The sequence below is a fragment of the Coenobita brevimanus genome, chromosome 50, assembly GCF_032717465.1.
Source record: "Coenobita brevimanus isolate Jiangsu-jjx chromosome 50, ASM3271746v2, whole genome shotgun sequence".
Taxonomy (NCBI): Eukaryota; Metazoa; Arthropoda; class Malacostraca; order Decapoda; family Coenobitidae; genus Coenobita; species Coenobita brevimanus.
The window spans coordinates 55,512,144-55,531,990 of record NC_137003.1 but is presented as its reverse complement, the minus strand read 5'-3'; the positions used below and the strand labels follow the sequence as shown (position 1 = coordinate 55,531,990).

At 42.1% G+C, this 19,847-nt stretch overlaps 1 protein-coding gene across 1 annotated transcript in view; it reads right to left on the bottom strand.

Annotated features, from left to right (window-relative positions):
- The window catches only part of Ge-1 (Enhancer of mRNA-decapping protein 4 homolog Ge-1), a 78,891-nt gene that overhangs the window by 11,800 nt on the left and 47,244 nt on the right, over positions 1–19,847 (bottom strand). The window contains exons 15-20 of the mRNA XM_080272351.1: positions 16,386–17,109; positions 14,042–14,161; positions 13,151–13,264; positions 9,427–9,579; positions 9,019–9,167; positions 2,616–2,731 (exon numbers count right to left, since the gene is read on the bottom strand). Coding sequence (XP_080128477.1) covers positions 2,616–2,731; positions 9,019–9,167; positions 9,427–9,579; positions 13,151–13,264; positions 14,042–14,161; positions 16,386–17,109 — 1,376 coding nt within the window. The remainder of the gene's footprint in view (positions 1–2,615; positions 2,732–9,018; positions 9,168–9,426; positions 9,580–13,150; positions 13,265–14,041; positions 14,162–16,385; positions 17,110–19,847) is intronic.

Here is a 19,847-nt window from a genome sequence, read left to right as displayed (position 1 = left end):
ATCTTGGAAGAAAAATGAATGCAAATTACTCTGAAAATATGAAGTTATTCTGGGATGAGGTGTGGAGTCATAGAAATTATAGTGGAAAGAAATGGGAACAGTGTGAAGGACGTAAGTGGTACAATTATTAACCCATGGGGATGAAGTAAGGACCAGATGGAAAGAATATTTTGAATGGATAATGAATAGGAATGGAAAGAGCAAACTGACTGTTAACATGATTGGTTTTGGGGGTGTACAGAGAAGGAATGCAGTGCCAGGAAACGTGACACTTGCCGAGGTGAAGAACCCTGTGAAGCAGCTGAAAAATGGGAAAGCATCTGGGGTGAGGCATATGCAGAGATGATTAAGTGTTGTGGAGAAAGCGGAATGAAGTGCTTGTTGGAGATATGTAAGAAGGCTTGGATGAGTGAAACTGTGCCAGCAGAGTGGAAAAAGGTAGTGATTGTAGCCCTGTACAAAAATAAAGGTATGTGAAGTGAATGCAAAAATTATTGTGGCATAAGTCTATTGAGTGTTGAAGGGAAGGTACATGGAAGAACTATTATAGAGAAAGTATGAGAGATCAGACGTCCTAGTGCATGATGAACAGGGTGGCTTTAGGAGTGGCACAGGATGTGCGGATCAAATATTTGTAGCGAGACAGATAGTGGAGATGGCTTGTGTGAAGGACTATAAGGTGCCTATGGCATTTATGGATCTGGAAAAAGCATACAACAAAGTACACAGAGAAGGACTGTGGAAGGTTTTGTACAGGTACAGTGCAGATGGTAAGCTGCTAAATACCGTCAAGAGTTTTTACGATGGTAGTGAGGCATGTGTAAAGGTAAATGGGCATCTAAGTGAGTGGTTCACAATCAACGTGGGCACGCAACAGGTTGTGTGATGTCCCCATGGTTGTTAAATATATATATATATGGATGGAGTGATGAGAGAAATAAGAACATGAGTAATGGAGAGGGGGATGGCATTGGTAATGAATGGTGATGGATGGAAAATCTCAGATTTGTTGTATGCTGATGATGCAGTGCTACTTGCAAATATCGGACAAGGGTTTGGTAGACTAGTGCATAGTTTTGTAGATATCTGTGAGCAACATACCTTGACAGTTAATGTAGAAAAGAGTAAAGTGATGGTTACTGACAGAGAAGGTGACTCCCAGTGTGATGTTGTAGTGAATGGAGGGAGACTGGAATTGGTGAGAGTTCAAAAACCCTGGGTACAGTGACAGAGAAGAGAGGAAAATGTGTAAAAGAAGTGGAAAGTAGAATGACACAAGGAACGAAAGTAGCTGGTGCTAAGAAGGCCTCGATAAGAAACTGAGGCTTGAGTGCTGCAGCTGCATGAGGCTTACATAAGGAGTGTTAGTGCCAACTTTAACATACAGAAGTGAGACTATGATGTGGCATGAAAATGAAAAGTCAAGAGTCAGGGCAGTGGAGATGGGAGTGCTGAATAAAGTATGTGGAGTACAGTGAGTGGATACGATACGGAATAATGTGATTCATGAATGGTGAGGAGTGAGGAATTCTGTGGACACCAGAATCATAGAAAGTGACCAGAGATGGTATGGTCATGTGGAGAAAATGGATGACAACAGAGTGGTGAGAAAGGTATATCTGAGCGAATTTGAAGGAAGGAGGAGGTGAGGTAGGCCAAGAAGAAGGTGAAGGGATATGGTGGATAAGTGTGTGAAGTATGGAAGTTGGTGTCGCTAAGGGACTGACTAGAGATCGAGCTGGCTGGATGAAATTTGTATGGAGAAGTGCATGACCATGGATTTGGCACCCCTTTTTAATGTGACAGTGTTTGGATTGGCTCTATCTGATAGGCATATGTGAAGCTACAGAATGTGGTGAAATTTTTTTGGCCTATCTGGTGGAGCCAGGATTTCAAGGGCTTGAATGATGAGTGAATGGAAGCATGGCCATTTGAACTGGACAAACTTTGGCTCTCTGGATGTTGCTTTCCTCATCCTGCACTAAGATGGGAATGGAAGTCCAGATGATGATGATGATGATGATGATGATGTTTCACACTGAATGAATAATGTTGTCCATGGTCAGAAGTTTTATTGGACAGTACGAGTAACAGTATTACTGACAAATGTTACCTCGCCAGTCTAGTAAAAGCTTCAAATTAACACCCTAATACTAGATACCAGGTCTGTTCAGTGTGAAATCCTCGCTAACACTCTCTCCATCATGGATAATACTGAGGGTGGGCAAAATTATTGGTCACAACTGTACTTACCGGTAGTTGTTTTTTTGTTGTTGTTGTTTAACCCTGGGCAGTCTGGCCATGCAGCCCTATCAACGACATGTAAGCAACTGCTTCTGTGGGGACATCCAAGATGTACACACCATGCAGGGAACCAGCACTCCCCTGTGGTAGACAGTGCCTCACCAGGGTTTTTCCCATAGCCAAGTGCTGGGAAATATAAGGTCTGACGCCTGGGTAGACATCATAAATGATTCACTTCACCCAGAGTGCACATTGACACCACATTTACAGTACCTTATAAAAGAAAGGAACTGCAGCATGAGCTTTGAAGCAGTGGAAGGAAATCACCAATATACTGTATGATGATGAGGTGAGTGTCTAGCTGCACTTACCCTGGAGTGTATGACTTTGGTAAGAGCATCGATGATCTGACTTTCTGCATTCTTGACTAACAAGTGCAGCTCCTGTGAGGCACGGTCCTGTACTGGCTCCAGGCTCTTCAGGACACCTGCACAAAGACACAAATAATACATACATGTAAACACACACGCAGCCAGATAGGGATCTGCATGCAGATACACACACACACACAAACACACACACACGACAATTAGGCAGTCACTATACTAAGTAAATACTCTCACGGCTATTACGGGAAGATACATAATCAAAGAGAAACATAGAAATTTCTATATATTTCAGCTGTCTTTCTTATACTGTCAATATAATTCTCATCTTTAAAGAAAAAAATCATTATGAAGTCATGAAAGCACTTTTAGGAAGGAGGCAAGCCTCTAGATTTTACTGTCAAATACAAGTGCTGTGAAGATGACAATTTGTCTCAACGTTGCTATTAAGCTGGAGAGAGAGGAGTGCTGCAACATCACTGCAGTAGTAAATTTATATTAAACTCTCCTCATGTTTCAGTTTCCTACAGTGGCAGCAAGGATCGTAAAGAGAAAATGTTGAACCTGTCTTCTTGTCTGTTTCTTTTTTTTCCTGGCTCAAGACCAGCCTGCTCACACACCATATTACAACTGAGAAGTGGGAAGGAAGAGTAAGTATGTAGCAACTTGGATGGAACGTGTTTTAATATACCTCCACAGGTTTATAAAAGATGATGAAGAAAAAAGTTTTGGCTTTGCAAAAAGCTGTTTTATCACTCCTGACAGACTGTCGTCAATGCCTTTGGAAAGGATGCCAATGAAGGAATAAAGGATAGGATGAACTTTTCATGTGCTTCCTTGTTTTTACCCTGTTACCTGTTGCCTTGACAGTAACAGTATCTGAAGTTCTGTGGGTCCCATCAAGGGTTTGTTTTATTGCTGTGGCGGATGACTGGCTTCCCTCACCATTTCTGGCTGAGACAGAAGTTCAAATGTGGAAGTCAGCACATCTAAACCAATGACACCACCAACAGTGCAGTCCTTTTGGGGGCCCAAAGGGTGGGAGAGACAGCATCCACTCAGGGATCACCTGTCATGGTTCAGACTAGAGCACGTAAGAACTTCCCATTCAAAGCTACTCTGGAAAAATTTTTTATTGTGCTAAAAATGTGGGGACCTGTACCCACCCAGTGTGCCTAAGGACCAGGACAGAGACCTCCTCCTGATTAAGTGTGGATCACATGCATTCACACAAGTGATTACCTGGCTATTGGCTGAAGAATAAACACGTATATTGTGAGATAATTTAACATTTAATTTGCAGGACGAAAATTAATACATCATCAATACACTACGGGAGTAAAGGGTTACCCAGAGTGTTGTGAAATCAGAGCATGGAGTTCCTGATGGAGGGAAAAAGTTATATAATGTGCTATTACACAAGCAAAGGGATACGGTATCAGCAAGACAATAAACACGCTGTATGCAATGAAATAACTACCTAGATATTGTTGCTATCGTTGCAACCCCAGACTCGTCTGACAATGAACCTGGCAAACTGCAGACTTAATGCTGGGTTTCTAACAGTTCACTATCCTCTTTACAGAAGACTGTAACACCACCTGAACAGGGCAGTACTCCCAAGGAGCACAGAAAGCCGGTGACATGGAAAGCTGGAGCTCCCATTTCACCAGCCCTTAGGACTAGCTTCTGACCACCCTCCCATACTGAATTTTTTCACTGTTTCAGTAATAGAGGGAGTATTTCTGTTTAGACACGATGGGTAACTATTATAATATCTGACAGTCGATTGGGCCTGTGGGACTGAGACTGGCATTTTCAGGTGTGTAAATTCAAGCTCTTCAAATTGGTAAGAGAAAATTTTGCCTTAGTGAAAGTCGAAAAATCAATGCCTTTTTGCAACTGGGGCGACAGTTGGGCCAAGAGATTTGCAGACTCTAGGGTTTAATGGCGATGATAAAGAGGGTAATACTGAGGACACAGCCCTGGGGGATGCCTTCATGCCGAGGGAAGGCACAGGAGAGATGGGCACCGAGGCAGACAAGGAAGGTGCGGAGGAAAAGGAAATTTTGAAGAAAAACACCAATGTTACCATAATGACCAGAGGAACAAAGACAACAAAAAATATGACGTTGCCATGTAGCATCGTAAGCCTTTTCCAAATAAAAAACTACTGCAATGACAGACTGGCAAAGAGAAAAGGTAAAACAGATAAAATATTCCAGATGAAGGAGAGGATCTAAAGTGCAATGAGTTTTTCGATATCAAAACTGTAAGGGGGAAAAGAAGACAACAGGATTCAAGGTGCCGCATGAATCAACAACTGATCATGCATTCAAGTAGTTTACATAAACAAATGTCACAGCAATGGGACAGTAGCCTTGAGGAAGGTGACCGGTTCTACCAGGCTTAAGAAATGGTTGGATGACCACCGCACGTCAAGCAGGAGGAAAGAAACTCTCAGACCAAATCCTGTTGTAAAGCTGAGCTGAGGACAGCAAACGAAAATTCACTTCCATAAATGCAAATCCGCAAACTCAAACCATTACCTTCCGCAACAGCAAATCTGCAAACTTCTTGAAATCTGCAGTCCTGAAAATGCAAATACAAATCAATTGTATATAAAATTATATTTATAGTAAAACTGAAGTATATACTGTACAGTAACCTCACCCAATAAAAAAATTAGAGAGGGTTACATTCCAAACCCCCTTACTAATTCTTGATCCATCCATCCATCATCCAATCCTACGTTGCCCCATGAGGAGCATACGAGCCCGGGGCTAGGCAGTTGGTCCCAACATTTAAGATGAGAGTGACCAGCCTCACTCATCCCTGAGTGGCATTACATGAGCAATCAACCCCAACCACCCCTTGGATATAAACCTTCACTGGCTCAATCTGATTGGAGCGCAATAATTACCCACTAAACCACCAGGCGCCAAAATTTGGTTATATGGTTACCACCCAGCGTAGTAAATGGTTTCCTGGTGCACAGGAAACCATTTGGCTTGTCACTCAGTGTAGAGTCACCCACAGACTGAAGGAAGTGGAAAGAATGAAGGAAAGAAAGACAGAAGAGGCTAATTCTTGAAATTCGCTAATTCATGACACCTTCCTGAAAATTACGCTTACTGGCAACAGCATAGCCCATGAACCACTGATACTCCAATGCATCACCCATCACCATCATCCTCTTGCTGACATCTTCAACCTCTGTCTCTTTACCACTCTGTTGCATCATCATCTCTATCTATTACTACTTTGATGATCACTACTCTTCTGAACTCTCCAGCTTGCATACCTCCACCATTATGGCAGGCGTGTAGCACCTGTCTGGCTGAAGACTCTCACCCTTTTTCTGTCTAACTCCCTAATGCAAGAGTCAATTATACTCCTGGTTCTTCATGCATGCAACAGGTCAGCTCTGGTACTGTCTCCCTCTATCAGTTTTCCCTTCTGCCTATGACTCCAGTCTTTTAAATACAATGTGTCCAGGCATCTCAAGAAGAATGGATCTTATTTTTTTTTTATTTTATTTTTTTGAGGGAACAATGTTGTGGGCTTCCAGCCTTTGGTTCCCTCTGTACTGCGTAAAAAAAAAAAAAAAGGAGGGATGGAATCAAAGAGCTGAAGGATATTTGTATAACCTATGCTATATCAGTGCCACCACAGGAGGGCATCCCTCACCAGCACCATATAATATAGTGCCCCAGCCTACACCTGGTCATCAAACATGACCCTAAAGCATGTCACTGGCATATCTATATCCTAGTCAGGAATAAATGGTAAAAGCTATGTCAAAAACCTAAATACAGTAATACATGTGCACCAAGCATGAAGACTTACTGTAAGTGAAGCTGTGGGAACTAGCAAAGGAAGTAAAATAAACACCACATACATGCACACTTTGAATGGAGGGAATGGAAGAGGGCCAATGTGGCACCAATTTATAAGGGAGGAAACAAGGAAGAACCCCAAAATTACAGACCAATGTCCCTGACCAGCATGGTTGCAAAACTGTGCAAGAGAATCCTGACAAATGGATAAAATATCTGGAGGAGATGAACATTTTGGCAGAAAGTCACCTTGGATTCAGAAGTGCAAGGTCATGTGCTTCCAATTTGTTGAGCTTTTACTCAAGAGTGATTGACATGCTACAGGATAGAGACAGTTGGATGGATTGTGTGTATTTAGATTTGGAGAAATCCTTTGACATGGTATTCCACAAGTGACTAATGTGGAAACTGAAGCACACAGAAGGACTGAAGGGAAACCTCCTGGAGTGGATGACAGACTTCTTAAGAGACAGACAAATGAGGATAGTAATAAAGGACAGGATGTCTGGATGGAGGGATGTAACAAGTGGAGTCCCACAGGGCTCAGTGTTAGCACCAGTGATGTTCCTGATTTACGTAAACGATGATAGATGGAATGAACAGTTATGCAAGTCTGTTTGCTGATGATGCAAAGATGTTGAGGAAAGTTGAAACAGAGGAAGACTGTAAAATGCTGCAGGAGGACCTGGATAGGATTCATGATTGGAGCCAGATGTGGGAAAAGAACTTCAATGCAAAAAAATGTAAAATATTGGAAATGGGTAAAAGTACCAAGAGGCCATCACTGAATTATTTGATTGGTAATGAACCAATTACAAAAGCAAGAGAAGAGAAAAATTTGGGAGTGCTGGTCTAGGACAGTTTGTCACCAGAAAATCACATTAACAAGACATTTAGAGAGACGTATAAGCTCTTGACTAACAACAGAGTAGCATTTCATTACATGGATGAGGACATGATGAAATAATTGATAGTGGCCACGATCTGCCCCATGTTGGAATATGCAGCACTATTGTGGTCCCCACACAAAAAGAAAGATATACACAAGCACCGCCGGATTAAGGGGGGGGGGGCCCAAGGGGCCAAGAACATCAGAGTAGCATTTCATTACATGGATGAGGACATGATGAAATAATTGATAGTGGCCACGATCTGCCCCATGTTGGAATATGCAGCACTATTGTGGTCCCCACACAAAAAGAAAGATATACACAAGCACCGCCGGATTAAGGGGGGGGGGGCCCAAGGGGCCCGGGCCCTGGGCCACCCACCAAGAGGGGGCCTCCCACCAGAGCAACTTGTGTTCATTTCATTTTGTGTTTATGCATTACATATTACAGCATTGGATGAATAGTCCCCGTTCAGTATTTCCTAACTAAAAGTGTCCTATTTATATATTAGGATTTAGGTTACCAGTCTGTGGTGTATGCCACTGGGGGAGTTGGAAAGGGGGCCTCCCTTCCAAGCGGGCCCTGGGCCTCCCACATGCTTAATCCAGCCGTGTACACAAGACTGACATAATACAAAGAATAGCAAACAAGATGGTCCCTAGCATGGCAGATCTGTCATACAGAGAGAGGCTGGAAAAGCTAGATCTGCCTTCCTTAGAAGAAAGGAGAGAGAGAGGGAAGACATGATTGCAGTGTTCAGGGCCATGATGGGAGTAGATAAAATTGACAGAAAAGATCTGTTTGTATGCGATGGGAGAGTAACATGAGGACATGGAATGAAACTGAAAAAGCCAAGTTGCCACAAGGATATCAAGAAATATAGTTTTCCATATAGATGCACAGACCTGTGGAATAGCCTGGGCAAAGAGATTGTCCAGTCTAAAAACTTAATGAGTTCAAAGCAAAATTCGACTTACTGAGAAATAGAGACAGGACCCCATGAGCGTAGCTCATTTTCTGTATATCACAACAAGGTAAATACAAGTACACAAGTACAACTGCTAAAGTGATCACAGTATGTCCTGCTGTAAGAGGAGGAAGGCAGCAGTGTGAAATGAGAAGCAAGACAAACTTGTATTAAAAAAAAAAAAAAAAAAAAAAAAAAAAAAAAAGAGGGGAGGGGGTTCAGCAGCAGTTTGTTTAAACCTTCACTCCCACTATAACTAAGCTGCTGGGGAGCAGCATTTTCACATGTTGGCAACAGTATAACTGACTGGCTTCACAACCTTCACTACCTGGTTTATACATATGATTACAAATGTTGCTCAACTCACTTCCCATCTCCCAAAAGGAGGATGGTACACTGAAGAAGTGCAACTTCAGCCTGTAGTTCAACAGGTTCATATTTAGATAAGCACGGGGTGACAACAGTAACACTTCAGCTAATTTAAACTTTCTTAAGAATTTCAAATTCACATTAGGAACACAATAGAGTAACAATAGCTCTTTCCTTGGCAGCATATGGGTACAGGGCAACAAATCGTTCATCCTGACTGCACTTGCAGCAACAGTATGTGAAGGAATAACATCCTGCGTTAATGTATTGACTATGGCCAACCGTGAACAAAAAAGGGTAAATATAAAATGTAAAATCAGGACCTGGGAGAACAACAGAGCGCAATTCATTCCTGAGTGTGTTCTCCAGGGCTGGTCTGACTGAAGCCTCAAGAACTGGTCGTAGGGCTGTGGCAACCACTCCTGGGAGCTCCACATGGGCCCGTGCCTGAGCTACCCTCACCTCTTCCACTCTGTAAATGCACATTCAACACACAAAAATACACGTAAACATAAATCAGCAATGCCAATCAGATAATATATATCATTAAATAATTATCAATATGAACTTCAACATAATTTCTTACTTTTTTTTTTTAAAGAGAATGTGATAGGCAAAACAGAATATGAAATACACAGAAGAACCAATAATGTGAATCTGAGAAGGACATTTCTAACGACAACCAGGGATTACAGGGGGGGGGAAAAAAAAAAAAAAAAAAAGTGACATACTGTTTCGCCAGCTGCGTAACCTGATGGAGAGCCTTGTCCAGCTTGAGTGTGAGTGCCTGTGTCTGCGCTGCTGCCTCTTGGGTCTGTTCCCGGCTCAAGCTGACACATGTCATCACTAAGTTCCTCAGTTCATTCAAGTCGCTTGCGCTCACTCTGCATACAACACCACTAATGAGTGATAATGGCACTCAGCAACAAATAACTTTATAATAGTACAGTAAAGTCCCAAGTTTAACACCTAATTGGTTCCATGAAAAGTACTGTACTGCAAACCACGAAACTGCTGAAGTTGGGGTATTAATCCTATAGGAAACAGGCTAATTGGTTCCGGGTCCCTTGACAACTCCCCCTAAAACCCATGTATGCAATGTAAAATTTGCTGATCACACCTAAAAAGGAACTAATATTAATACAAAGTACATGTGGCAGATCAGTCGGAAGAGAGGTGGCCCACAGTCCTACCTGACCCAGGTTCCTTGCTGGGGCAGGGAACAGTTTAAGGATTTGAATTTAATAAAAACAGACTTCACTGATCTACCAAAAGACCCGCTGACATATTGTGAAAATACCCTCGCTAATACCAATACACCAGTCCTGTATCAGACAGCCCTAGCATGTATTCAATATGGACGGTGGGTGTTAGCGCCAAAGTGGTGACATGTGGAGGTGTATGGTATGTAGGAGGACTACAGGGCCTTGAGAGCAGGCTGTGAAGCCTATGCCCAGAGTCGGACACATTAAAAAAAAAAAAAAAAAACTTGGAAGGCTGGAGTGATATGCTTAATGGATGGGATGAGGGTGTAATTTCCAAGGCAGGTGGTGAGGCTACTGTGCCCCACCACCTCTGGCACCTCCACCCTCCTCTGCCCTTGCTGCCTCTGCCTTTCCACGCAACACATCCATCCTGTGCTGCATCTCTTCTACGGCAATGGCAGCAAACAAGTGATGATCGCTTTCCAAGCGTGCGGTTTGTTTACATTTTCTTGTAGCTAATGGAGGAGTTTTCACGCGAAACCTAGTGTTCGGGAATATTTGCAGGCCACAGCTAACCACAAAACCTCAAATGATGATGACGCTAAACTTGGGGCTTTATATACTGTACCTCTACCACAGGTGTGTCTAAGGCAAACAGTCCTCTCCTGATTACATATGGAAATGCTTGTAATCATTGTATCCAAATAATTTCCTCAAAGAACTTCATGAAGGCTGTAAGAACCATGCAATCTGAAAACATCCTTCTCGATTGTATCGTAACATAATACTGGATGCAAGCTCTATGCAATCTGGTAAATGAATAAAAAACCTAAAAAATCTCTCTTCATTGTACTGTAACACAATACTGTACTGGTTATGAGCACTATGTAATCTGGTCAATAAATGAAAAATATGAAGATATCTCCCTCAATTGTACTGTAACACAATATTAACAGTTTCAGCAGTAACTGTTAGGCACCATACATAAGCACAATAACATACAGGTAGGTTACTTGCACTCAGGTGTAATAAGCATTCTGAAATGATGAGCCCATTCTACTCCTTCCAATATAGATTTTGGCCGGCAGTTCAAGAACCTTTTGGCAAAAGTGTACACTAGAGACCCTATAAAGAGACTTGACAACTCCATTTTGGGTCATTTGGGGGTACAGCTTCACTTTCACAAATGCCACAAATGACTGGGCATTTATCTTAATCCATTCACGTACTGCTGACAGCTTTGGCCGTCATTGGCTTCTGAGGCTCAGATGTTCGGATGATGGCCACAGCCGTCATCTGAATGACTTCCTGTTCAGTATCATTTTTCTGTGGTACTACTGCTCCAATTACAATAAATTATACATCACTGGAAATTTATTAAGCTGCACTATGGAGCAAAAAATATTATTCTATCTTGATTTTTTTTTGTTTTTTCAGATTTTAAGTGTAAAACTTTTGCATTTAGTCCGGTAGCTCCTCGAGTCTGATAAAAGCGAATTCCAGTCTATTGAAGTCCGTTATATCGAGGTTTTACTGTACTGATGGCACATGCTATCACCGGATGTGACATAGTCGCTGCCTTAAAAGGCACTGGCAAAAAGAAGTCCATGACAGTCTTGAAAAGCGAGGATTGGAGGACGATGGATGTGTTTAAGAGAGATGCCAGCCATGAAGATGTTGCCAGTGTGGTGGAAATATTCTTACTGAAGTTATATAATGCAAATCTGACATGAAGAACACTGATGAGCTGAGCTTTGTGCAATACATGCAGAGGATGAGCAAAGCATCCATCAGCTTCCAACTTCAAAGCCTACCTCCCACATCCTCAGCTGCAAAGTACCACTCATATTGAGCCTACTTCACAGTTCAGGAGTGGTTTGGCAATGTTGAGGATGTTGAGGATCTACTGCCAAGGGTTGGGAGCTTCTAGGAGCAATACTCAATCTCATTTTGACTAACAGACCTGTAGAAACAAAGCATGTTCTTCTCACTGTGTAGGTGTAAGCAAATGTGTGGCAAAAGATGCAAATGTCAGAAAGCATGACTCTACTGTATACCTATGCGTTCTTCTTGTATTGGCCAATATTGTGCAAATTCATGCCCACCGGATGGAGAAGATACTAAGTCCCCATGCTATAACTGTGACCATAACTATACTCCATTTCACCAAGTTTGGCACCATGAGCCATGTCATTAATCCCTGTAGCGCTGATGTAAATTCTCTGCACTAGGTGAACCTCTATTTATTACCTTGAGAACCAATATAATGGCAATACAAAAAAGTATATCCAGTACTGAGGACCTTTATCAATGCTACAGATGTTGACGATAACACTGATATAGTGCCAGACTCAGTGAAATGGACTATAGTTCTGATACTAAAAAAAAAAATGTTTTATTTAGAAGCAGTTCAATAACTGCTGCTGGCAAAAGTTAGTGCTGGTTGTTAACTTTAAATGTGTTGAATTTTTTTTTTTTTTAGTTTTATTTTTTAAATAGTACATCAACTTGATGATATCTTGCACATCCGTCAACAAATCATTGAAATAATGGTAAAAATGGTTTTCTTATACTCAAAAAACCTCTTAAAAAGAGGTATTACATGACCATCTGTGACTTCTGGTTCCAAAGCTATATAAGCGTCCCATGCCATTGGCGGCCATCTTGGATTTTCATTCCATGCGACTAGCTCATGTGGAATGTTTGGAATGTTTACAGATTTTGACTTAGCATGCTTCCAAGTAGCTTTCCTGAAAAAATCAGCTTTCTCGAGTTTTTTTGCAGGTTCCCTTTGAATTTGAGCTAATGCTCCTGGCCTATGAAAGATTGTCCTAGAATACAAGTCTATGATTGTATTTAACAAAATATAAGAAATTAAAAAGATCATTCCTAATGGTCAAGATTTTTCTAAGTAATATTGTAGTAATTCCAATCACATATGCCATTACTGTACTATATCTTGCAATCTGACACGGAAGTAAAAATCATCCATGACTATTGCAAACATGGCAATCAAGTAGACCATGGGTGGGACAGACACCATGGTGTTTAATTAATCTGTCAATCAGAAACCAGTAGCACTGGCACATCCCTTACCATCTGCAGGGTCTTCTGCATACAATACACTTACAAAATAAAAATTGAAATGTAGTAAAAGTAGTCATGCTAAATCTTGATAAAGCGTATGAATTTCCCTTAATTCCTTTTATAAATTCAAAAATGTTTACTTATAAAAGTGAGTGTTACTTACCCTGGAGTTACAGGTCCATTTATTTGACTGTGGTCAGGGTTGGCTGAGTTCCTGTTAGCCTGTTCTGCAGTGTTCCTCACATGGTTGAAGCCTCGTGCTCTCCTTCCCTGTACACTGCTTGAGTACCACAAAGAGCAACACAATTACCATACACTGTACTACTTTACAAGTATAAATAAAGTACTTTATACCTACTAATATATTCCAGCAATTTATCCAAAAAAAAAATAATGAAAAAATGATACCATATTTCCTCTTATGAATCCCAGTACTGAAAATGGCCATGGAAAAGATGATGCTTTCTATGAACTGAAATCTAAATAAGAGCCAAATCCAGCTCGTAAGGCCAAATCGGTCACCAATTTCAACGAAACGAAACGATCGAAGCAGGGGGGAAACAGTAACATGCTCCTTAGGACACTAACTAAATAATGAACCCCAACCATTCATTGCACCTGAACCTTTAAGGGTCATACGGTACTCAACTGGAGTTCCCTAATCAAATTACCATGCCTCCATTTTCTGGTTATACTGTATATTTACCACCCAATAAAAAATAGTTTCCTGGATTACAGAAAACCAGTTGGCCTGTCACTCATTTCAGTCATTTGTAGCTACATGTTGAATGGGTAGATGGGTGACCCAACCATGAAAATGGTCAAAACATAAAATCATAATTCAACTGGAAGTAGGCCAACACAAACAGAAAACGAAATATAAAAACGGTGGGTTTGAGAACAAGCAGGTGAGTATAAGTGTACAGTGTGTGTGTATATATATATATATATATATATATATATATATATATACAGTATATACTGTATAGGAAAGTGAAAAGAGTGAGGATAATTAGCACAGTGTTAAAACAGTGCTGCTTGGTACAGTACCTACCCAGCATGCGGTGCGGAACCTGCAGAGCCTGAAGAGTCTGGACTAACAGTGCCGGCCTTAATCTCTGCCTCCAGCTGGGCACAAGTCAACTGGGTAGGTAGGCTCCGCACAGATGCAAATCTAACAAAGACAAAGAAGAATTTACTGCAAGACAAAAGTACTAACTAAAGACCTGCTTAATAATTTTACTCTTACTAATTAATTTAAGCAACTTTAAGAAACTTTTCTTCTATGGCCTTTATGTCACAATGATGCATAAACAAGATACGGAAGATATTGACATGAGGGTTTCAGTCATTCAAACCTCACAGAGCCACATTGCAATCAATCACAGTTTGGCATATAGTGTTGGTGGATAGTAATGAACAGCAATGGGGACGTCACAAACTCATCTCACTCCAACATCAACGTTAAACCGTCCATAAAGACGTCCACCTACTCTTACATATGCTCCACAAATCACACAATAATGATGCCATCCTTCCCCTTGGAATTTCCCATTCTGTAGATGGCCACAGAACAGCCGATGTGTTCTATGAACTTAAAGCTAAACTAAGTGCCAAAACCTGCTAATTACTTCAATAGTTACTGGAAACTGTCGAGAAAAAAAAAAAAAAATCTAATATGTGTAATAATATTTGCAACAATATGAGTCTCTTGACTATAACTCCATCTGCTTGTAACTGACCGTTTCCTCCCTAAGAATGGTGACTGTGTAACTAGTTAGGCACCAAGCTTGCAGCCATACTTCACTCTCATGATTATTCATTTTTTCATTCATCATCTAATCCAGTGCTGCCCCAAAAGAAGCGTAGAAGTCCGGGGCTAGGGAAGTTGGTCCTGGCATGTAAGATGAGTGTGACCAGCCTCACTCATCCCCCAGTGGCATTACATGAGATATAAATCTCAATCACCTCTTGGATTTAAACCTGCACCGGCTCAATCCAACTGAGGCCCCTTAACTGCCCACTAAACCACCAGGAACCATAATTGGTTATACAGTTACCACTCAGCATTGTAAATGCTTTCCTGGTGTACTGGAAACCATTTGGCTTGTCACTCAGTGTAGAGTTGCCCACAGACAAAGGGAAGAGCAAAGAATGAAGGAAAGAAAGACAGAAGAGGAAAAATGGAATGAAGAAAGTGAGAAAGAGCAGGGACCCAAGAGCAGCACTACATCGAGTGACTGGATGATGAGTGCCCCCAACAACCATAACTCTTTATAGTAGGTTAGGTTAGGTTAGGTCAGATTAGGTTAAGTAAGATTAAACACCAAATATCTAGATGGTAGATGGATAATTACCATTGACCCTGGGAAGTACTATAAGAGTGAAATGTGGCTACAAGCGTAGTGACTATTCACATAATCATCACTGTCATACAGGAAACATTCAACCACATGTACAGTCACTCAAGTGATCTTTCTTTTGTATGACTGTACACAGATAAGACACATATTGTTAAAAATCTTATTCATCCATCCATCCATCATCCAATCCTATGTTGCCCCATGGGAAGCGTAGGAGCCCGGGGCTAGGCAAGTTAGTCACGACATTTAAGATGAGAGTGACCAGCCTCACTCATCCCTGAGTGGCATTACATGGGCAATAAGCCCCAACCATCCCTTGGATGTAAACCTACACTGGCTCAATCTGACTGGAGCGCCTTAATTAATCACTAAATTTTCTTTTTCCCCAACACCTTTCAGCAACTCCTGGGAATTAATTAGCTGGTTATGGCACCTGGTTCAGCTTCCAGTCCATAAAAAACATAGCTGTACCACAGCTAACCCTAATATAGAGATTCCTGAAGAAGAAACAGGGCATCATTTTTATGTCATATCGTTTATAAAGGTTCCAACATGCTTGCATGTCAACACTGGTCACCTAATGGCAACCCTCAATGCTGCTCAATCTCTGGCAGTCTTCCTATTCAGTCCCTTATCCCTGAAGTTACAACCTATGACCTCATCCCAGGTTTTTTATGGTCTGCCTCTCGCAACCCTATCCCTGACATTCACACTCTGCACCCTCTGCACCCAACGGTCATCCTCCATTCTCTCAACATGCCCAAACCATCTCAATTTACCCCTCCTCATCACAACACCATTATACTCAAGTCTTAACCTTCCTCTAAGCTCTTCAAACGCAATCCTAGTCCCCCCAAGCCTTTCATTCAAGGACGCACTAAACATCCATCAAATTGTTGTCATTTCTACACACTTGAGCCTATGAATATACTCTTCCTTTACTGCCCAGGGCTCACTACCATACGATATTACACTCCTAGCATATGCCGCATACAACACATCAAATGCAAACTAAAGAATATATCGCATTCTCACACGTCAAGTGGTGATGGCGTTGCTTTGTGTTCATGCTGTGAGTGTTGCTGGGTTAGCTGGGCCAGACTGGCCAGGCTCTGGGTAATAGAAGGTGCTGGCTGGGAGGTGCTTGCTGACAGTTGACAAGGTGGTTGGGGCAGTGATGATGGTGGCTGGGCAAGAGAAGATGGTGGCTGGGCAAGAGATGATGGTGACTGGGCATGAGACGATGGTGGATGGGGTAAAGACGATGGAGGTTGCTGTAGTGATGATGGTGGCTGTGGGAGCGATGATGGAGGCTGTGGCAGAGACAATGGTGGCTGTGACAGTGAAGATGGTGGCTGTGGTATGGATGATGGTGGCTGTGGCAGAGATGACGGTGGCTGTGGAAGAGATGACGGTGGCTGTGGAAGAGATGACGGTGGCTGTGGAAGAGACGATGGTGGCTGTGACAGTGTGGATGGTGGCCGAGATAATGAGGCTGGCAGCTGTGGCAAGGGCTGTGCTGGTGGCTGGGGTAATGATGCTGGTGGCTTCACCAGGTTGGGCAGGGGTTGAGTCTCAGGTTGTGAAGGAGCCTGGGAGGGTGGGAGAGGCTGGCGGAGGGCTTCAGGTTCTTCCTCCTCCTCTTCCTCCTCCTCCTCTTCATCATCCCCATCCTCCTCATCCTCAGCCAGTTCCCTTTCTCTGCTCTGTCTTAAGTCTTCCTCCTCTTCCTCTTCATCGCCATACTCCTCGTTTTTACCTTCAAAATTTGAAGACAAATAGTATTATATGAACAATTATCTTTTCCAAATAACTGATACTCATCTACACTTTATTTAATTAAACTTTCTCTCTCTTATAAATTATATTATATTCATGCTCCTTTTGAAATCCTGAAAGTAAATCAAATATATGTAAGAATGCCACATAAACCTGTAAAGCTCACTTAATCATAAGTAAATTTTTTGCCAGACTACATGCAGAACAGAGGGCCAACTGGTTTCTATAAGTGATAAGGTTAGGTCCATAAATACTGCCACTGCATATGGCAGTGCAAGTACTGTAAACATTGTGCCGTTGTGCAAGGCTCAACCATCCATACTGTCATCCGTAACTGGGAAAAGTTATCGTATTAGTAACTAACTCCACCCTCACGTGTATGAGGTAGGGTAGCCCAATCCCACCTTCACATGGTACACACTATTAAGAAACTCTGAGTCTGTGCAAGTGGAACCAAGGGAAAGGGTGCTGCTTAACATCTAGCATTTTTTCTTTGCTTTCTTCTGTTTTTGTTTCTCTTTGTCTTTATTTATTTAACCTTTTTATCCCCTAAATTAGGGCAGAACTAACACATGTTTGTGCTACCTGAGTTTACACCAGGTAGTAAGTTTTTTGTTTCCCACTGCTTTTGTTGTTGTTGTTCAAGTTTTCTAATCAAACATGGGCCAAAATCATCAATGACCTCATTGTAGTAAGTCCGTAGCTAAAACTGTACAAGCACTGATGTGTGCATACTGCACCATGCAGTTTTCCCTCTCCTGTGAAAATCTTGACTTGGGTGATTAGCCATTCAAGAAAGGGAGTCACTTGCTAGGCTTTCGATGGTTCTGCAGCCAGTGCGTAACGCCTGCAGATGAAGTTCTGATCAATGGAAGAAACTGCTCTAAAACACCAAGAAGGATCTGGCTGAGAAGGCAACATCATCAATCATTGAGGCAATAAAAGGCATACCGAGAGATCAGAGGCACTGATGGCAACCACAACGGGTTGCCAGCCAGTCTCTGAGACATTTGCTGACCTGGTCAGAAAGATGGCAAGAACGACTTAACAAAAGACATCATAGAAATAAGTAGCAATGATGATGAAGACTGTTCGTAATCAGCATTCTATGGTAGTCATTAAACCAGGGGACAACACGAATGCTCAAACATGTTATGTTAGTCTTGACAGCATCAGGGATGTTCTTGACTCAGTACCAATTGACAGATGTACAAAGACAAAAGCTGGGTGCTTGCACCTAAGTGAAAATGATTGGAGATTTAAGTGAAGAGTTTTACACGACTGCTGGCATGCATCAGGGGTCAGTCTTGAGCCCCTTGTTATTTGTCATGGCGTTTGAAGATCTCTCACATTACTCCAGAAATGGACTCCCATGGGAGATGTTGTATGCTAATGACTTGATGTTGACTGCAGAGAATGAAAGGAAGGCAGAGGAATGATTTGGGAAATGGAGACAGAATGGGGGACATGGGTTTGGGAGTAAATGTGGATAAAACAAGTGACGATATCTAGGGCTGGTGACTGTACTGTCAAAGCAGAGGAAGTAAGACCATGTGCAGTTTGCCACAAGAGTGTGGGAAGCAACTCCAGCCTATGCAGTGTTTGTGATAAATGGGTACACAATGGGTGTAGTGGTATTAGAGGTAGACTGCAAGATAAGGCTGTGTGTGCTATGCAGAGTGCTAGGGAAAGCATCTAGAGACTATAAGGTATGAAAGGACTGATGTTGCTGATGAGTTTCTTGAGTGTGTAGAGGAGTTTTGTTATTTGGGGGACAGGTTATGTGCTGGAGGTGGGGCTGGAGCTAGCTTTGCGACTAGGGAAAGGAGTGTTTGGAGGGAGTTCACGGAGCTGCTGCCTCTCCTGACACTGAGAGACCTCTCCCTCCATGCTAAGGGTTCCTTGTATGTGGCATGTTAGGAGTGTATTGCTGTACAGCAGTGAGACCTGGGCAGTAAAGGAAGAAGGTATTTGTTGGCTCAAACATACAGAAACAACCATGATTAGATGGATGTGTAGTGCATCCTTGAATGCGAGGCCTGGAGGGACTAAGATTACAATTGAAGAGCTGAGAGAAAAGATGGGACTGAAGTGTATAGATGCTGTGATGAGGAAGGGTAGATTGAGATGGTTTAGGCATGTTGAGAGGATGGAGGATGACAACTGGGTGCGGAGGGTGAGGAGCATGAACATTGGGAAGGGGCTGTGAGAAGTAGACCGAAAATGACCTGGGACGAGGTCATAAAGTGTGACCCCAGGGATAAGGGACTGAACAGAGAGGCTGCCAGAGATTAAGCAGTGTAGAGCTGCCATTAGGTGATCAAGATCAATGCATGCAAGCATGTTGGAGCCTCTATAAATGATACAATACGATACACAGCTAAGAGGAAGGCAAATAAGGTGATGAATCATCATTTTGGCTCTGATGATGTTTACTTTATGTCTAAACCAAGGAAAATGATGCCAAAGATGACTGTAATATGGCCTGCTCTCTCCCCTGATGACTCAAATACCATTCCTAGCATTGTGAATATGAACAAGAAAATTAAGATGCATGTGGAGAACGGTTGCACTCTGAACTTTCTCTTTACAAGTAAGAATGATATAAAAATTGCTGTTTTTGAGATGTTTCCTGAAGTACACTCTGCACCTTAAACATGGTAATTATATCTATACGGATCTCACAAGAAGTCGTGCCTGCAACAGATTCTGGGTTAC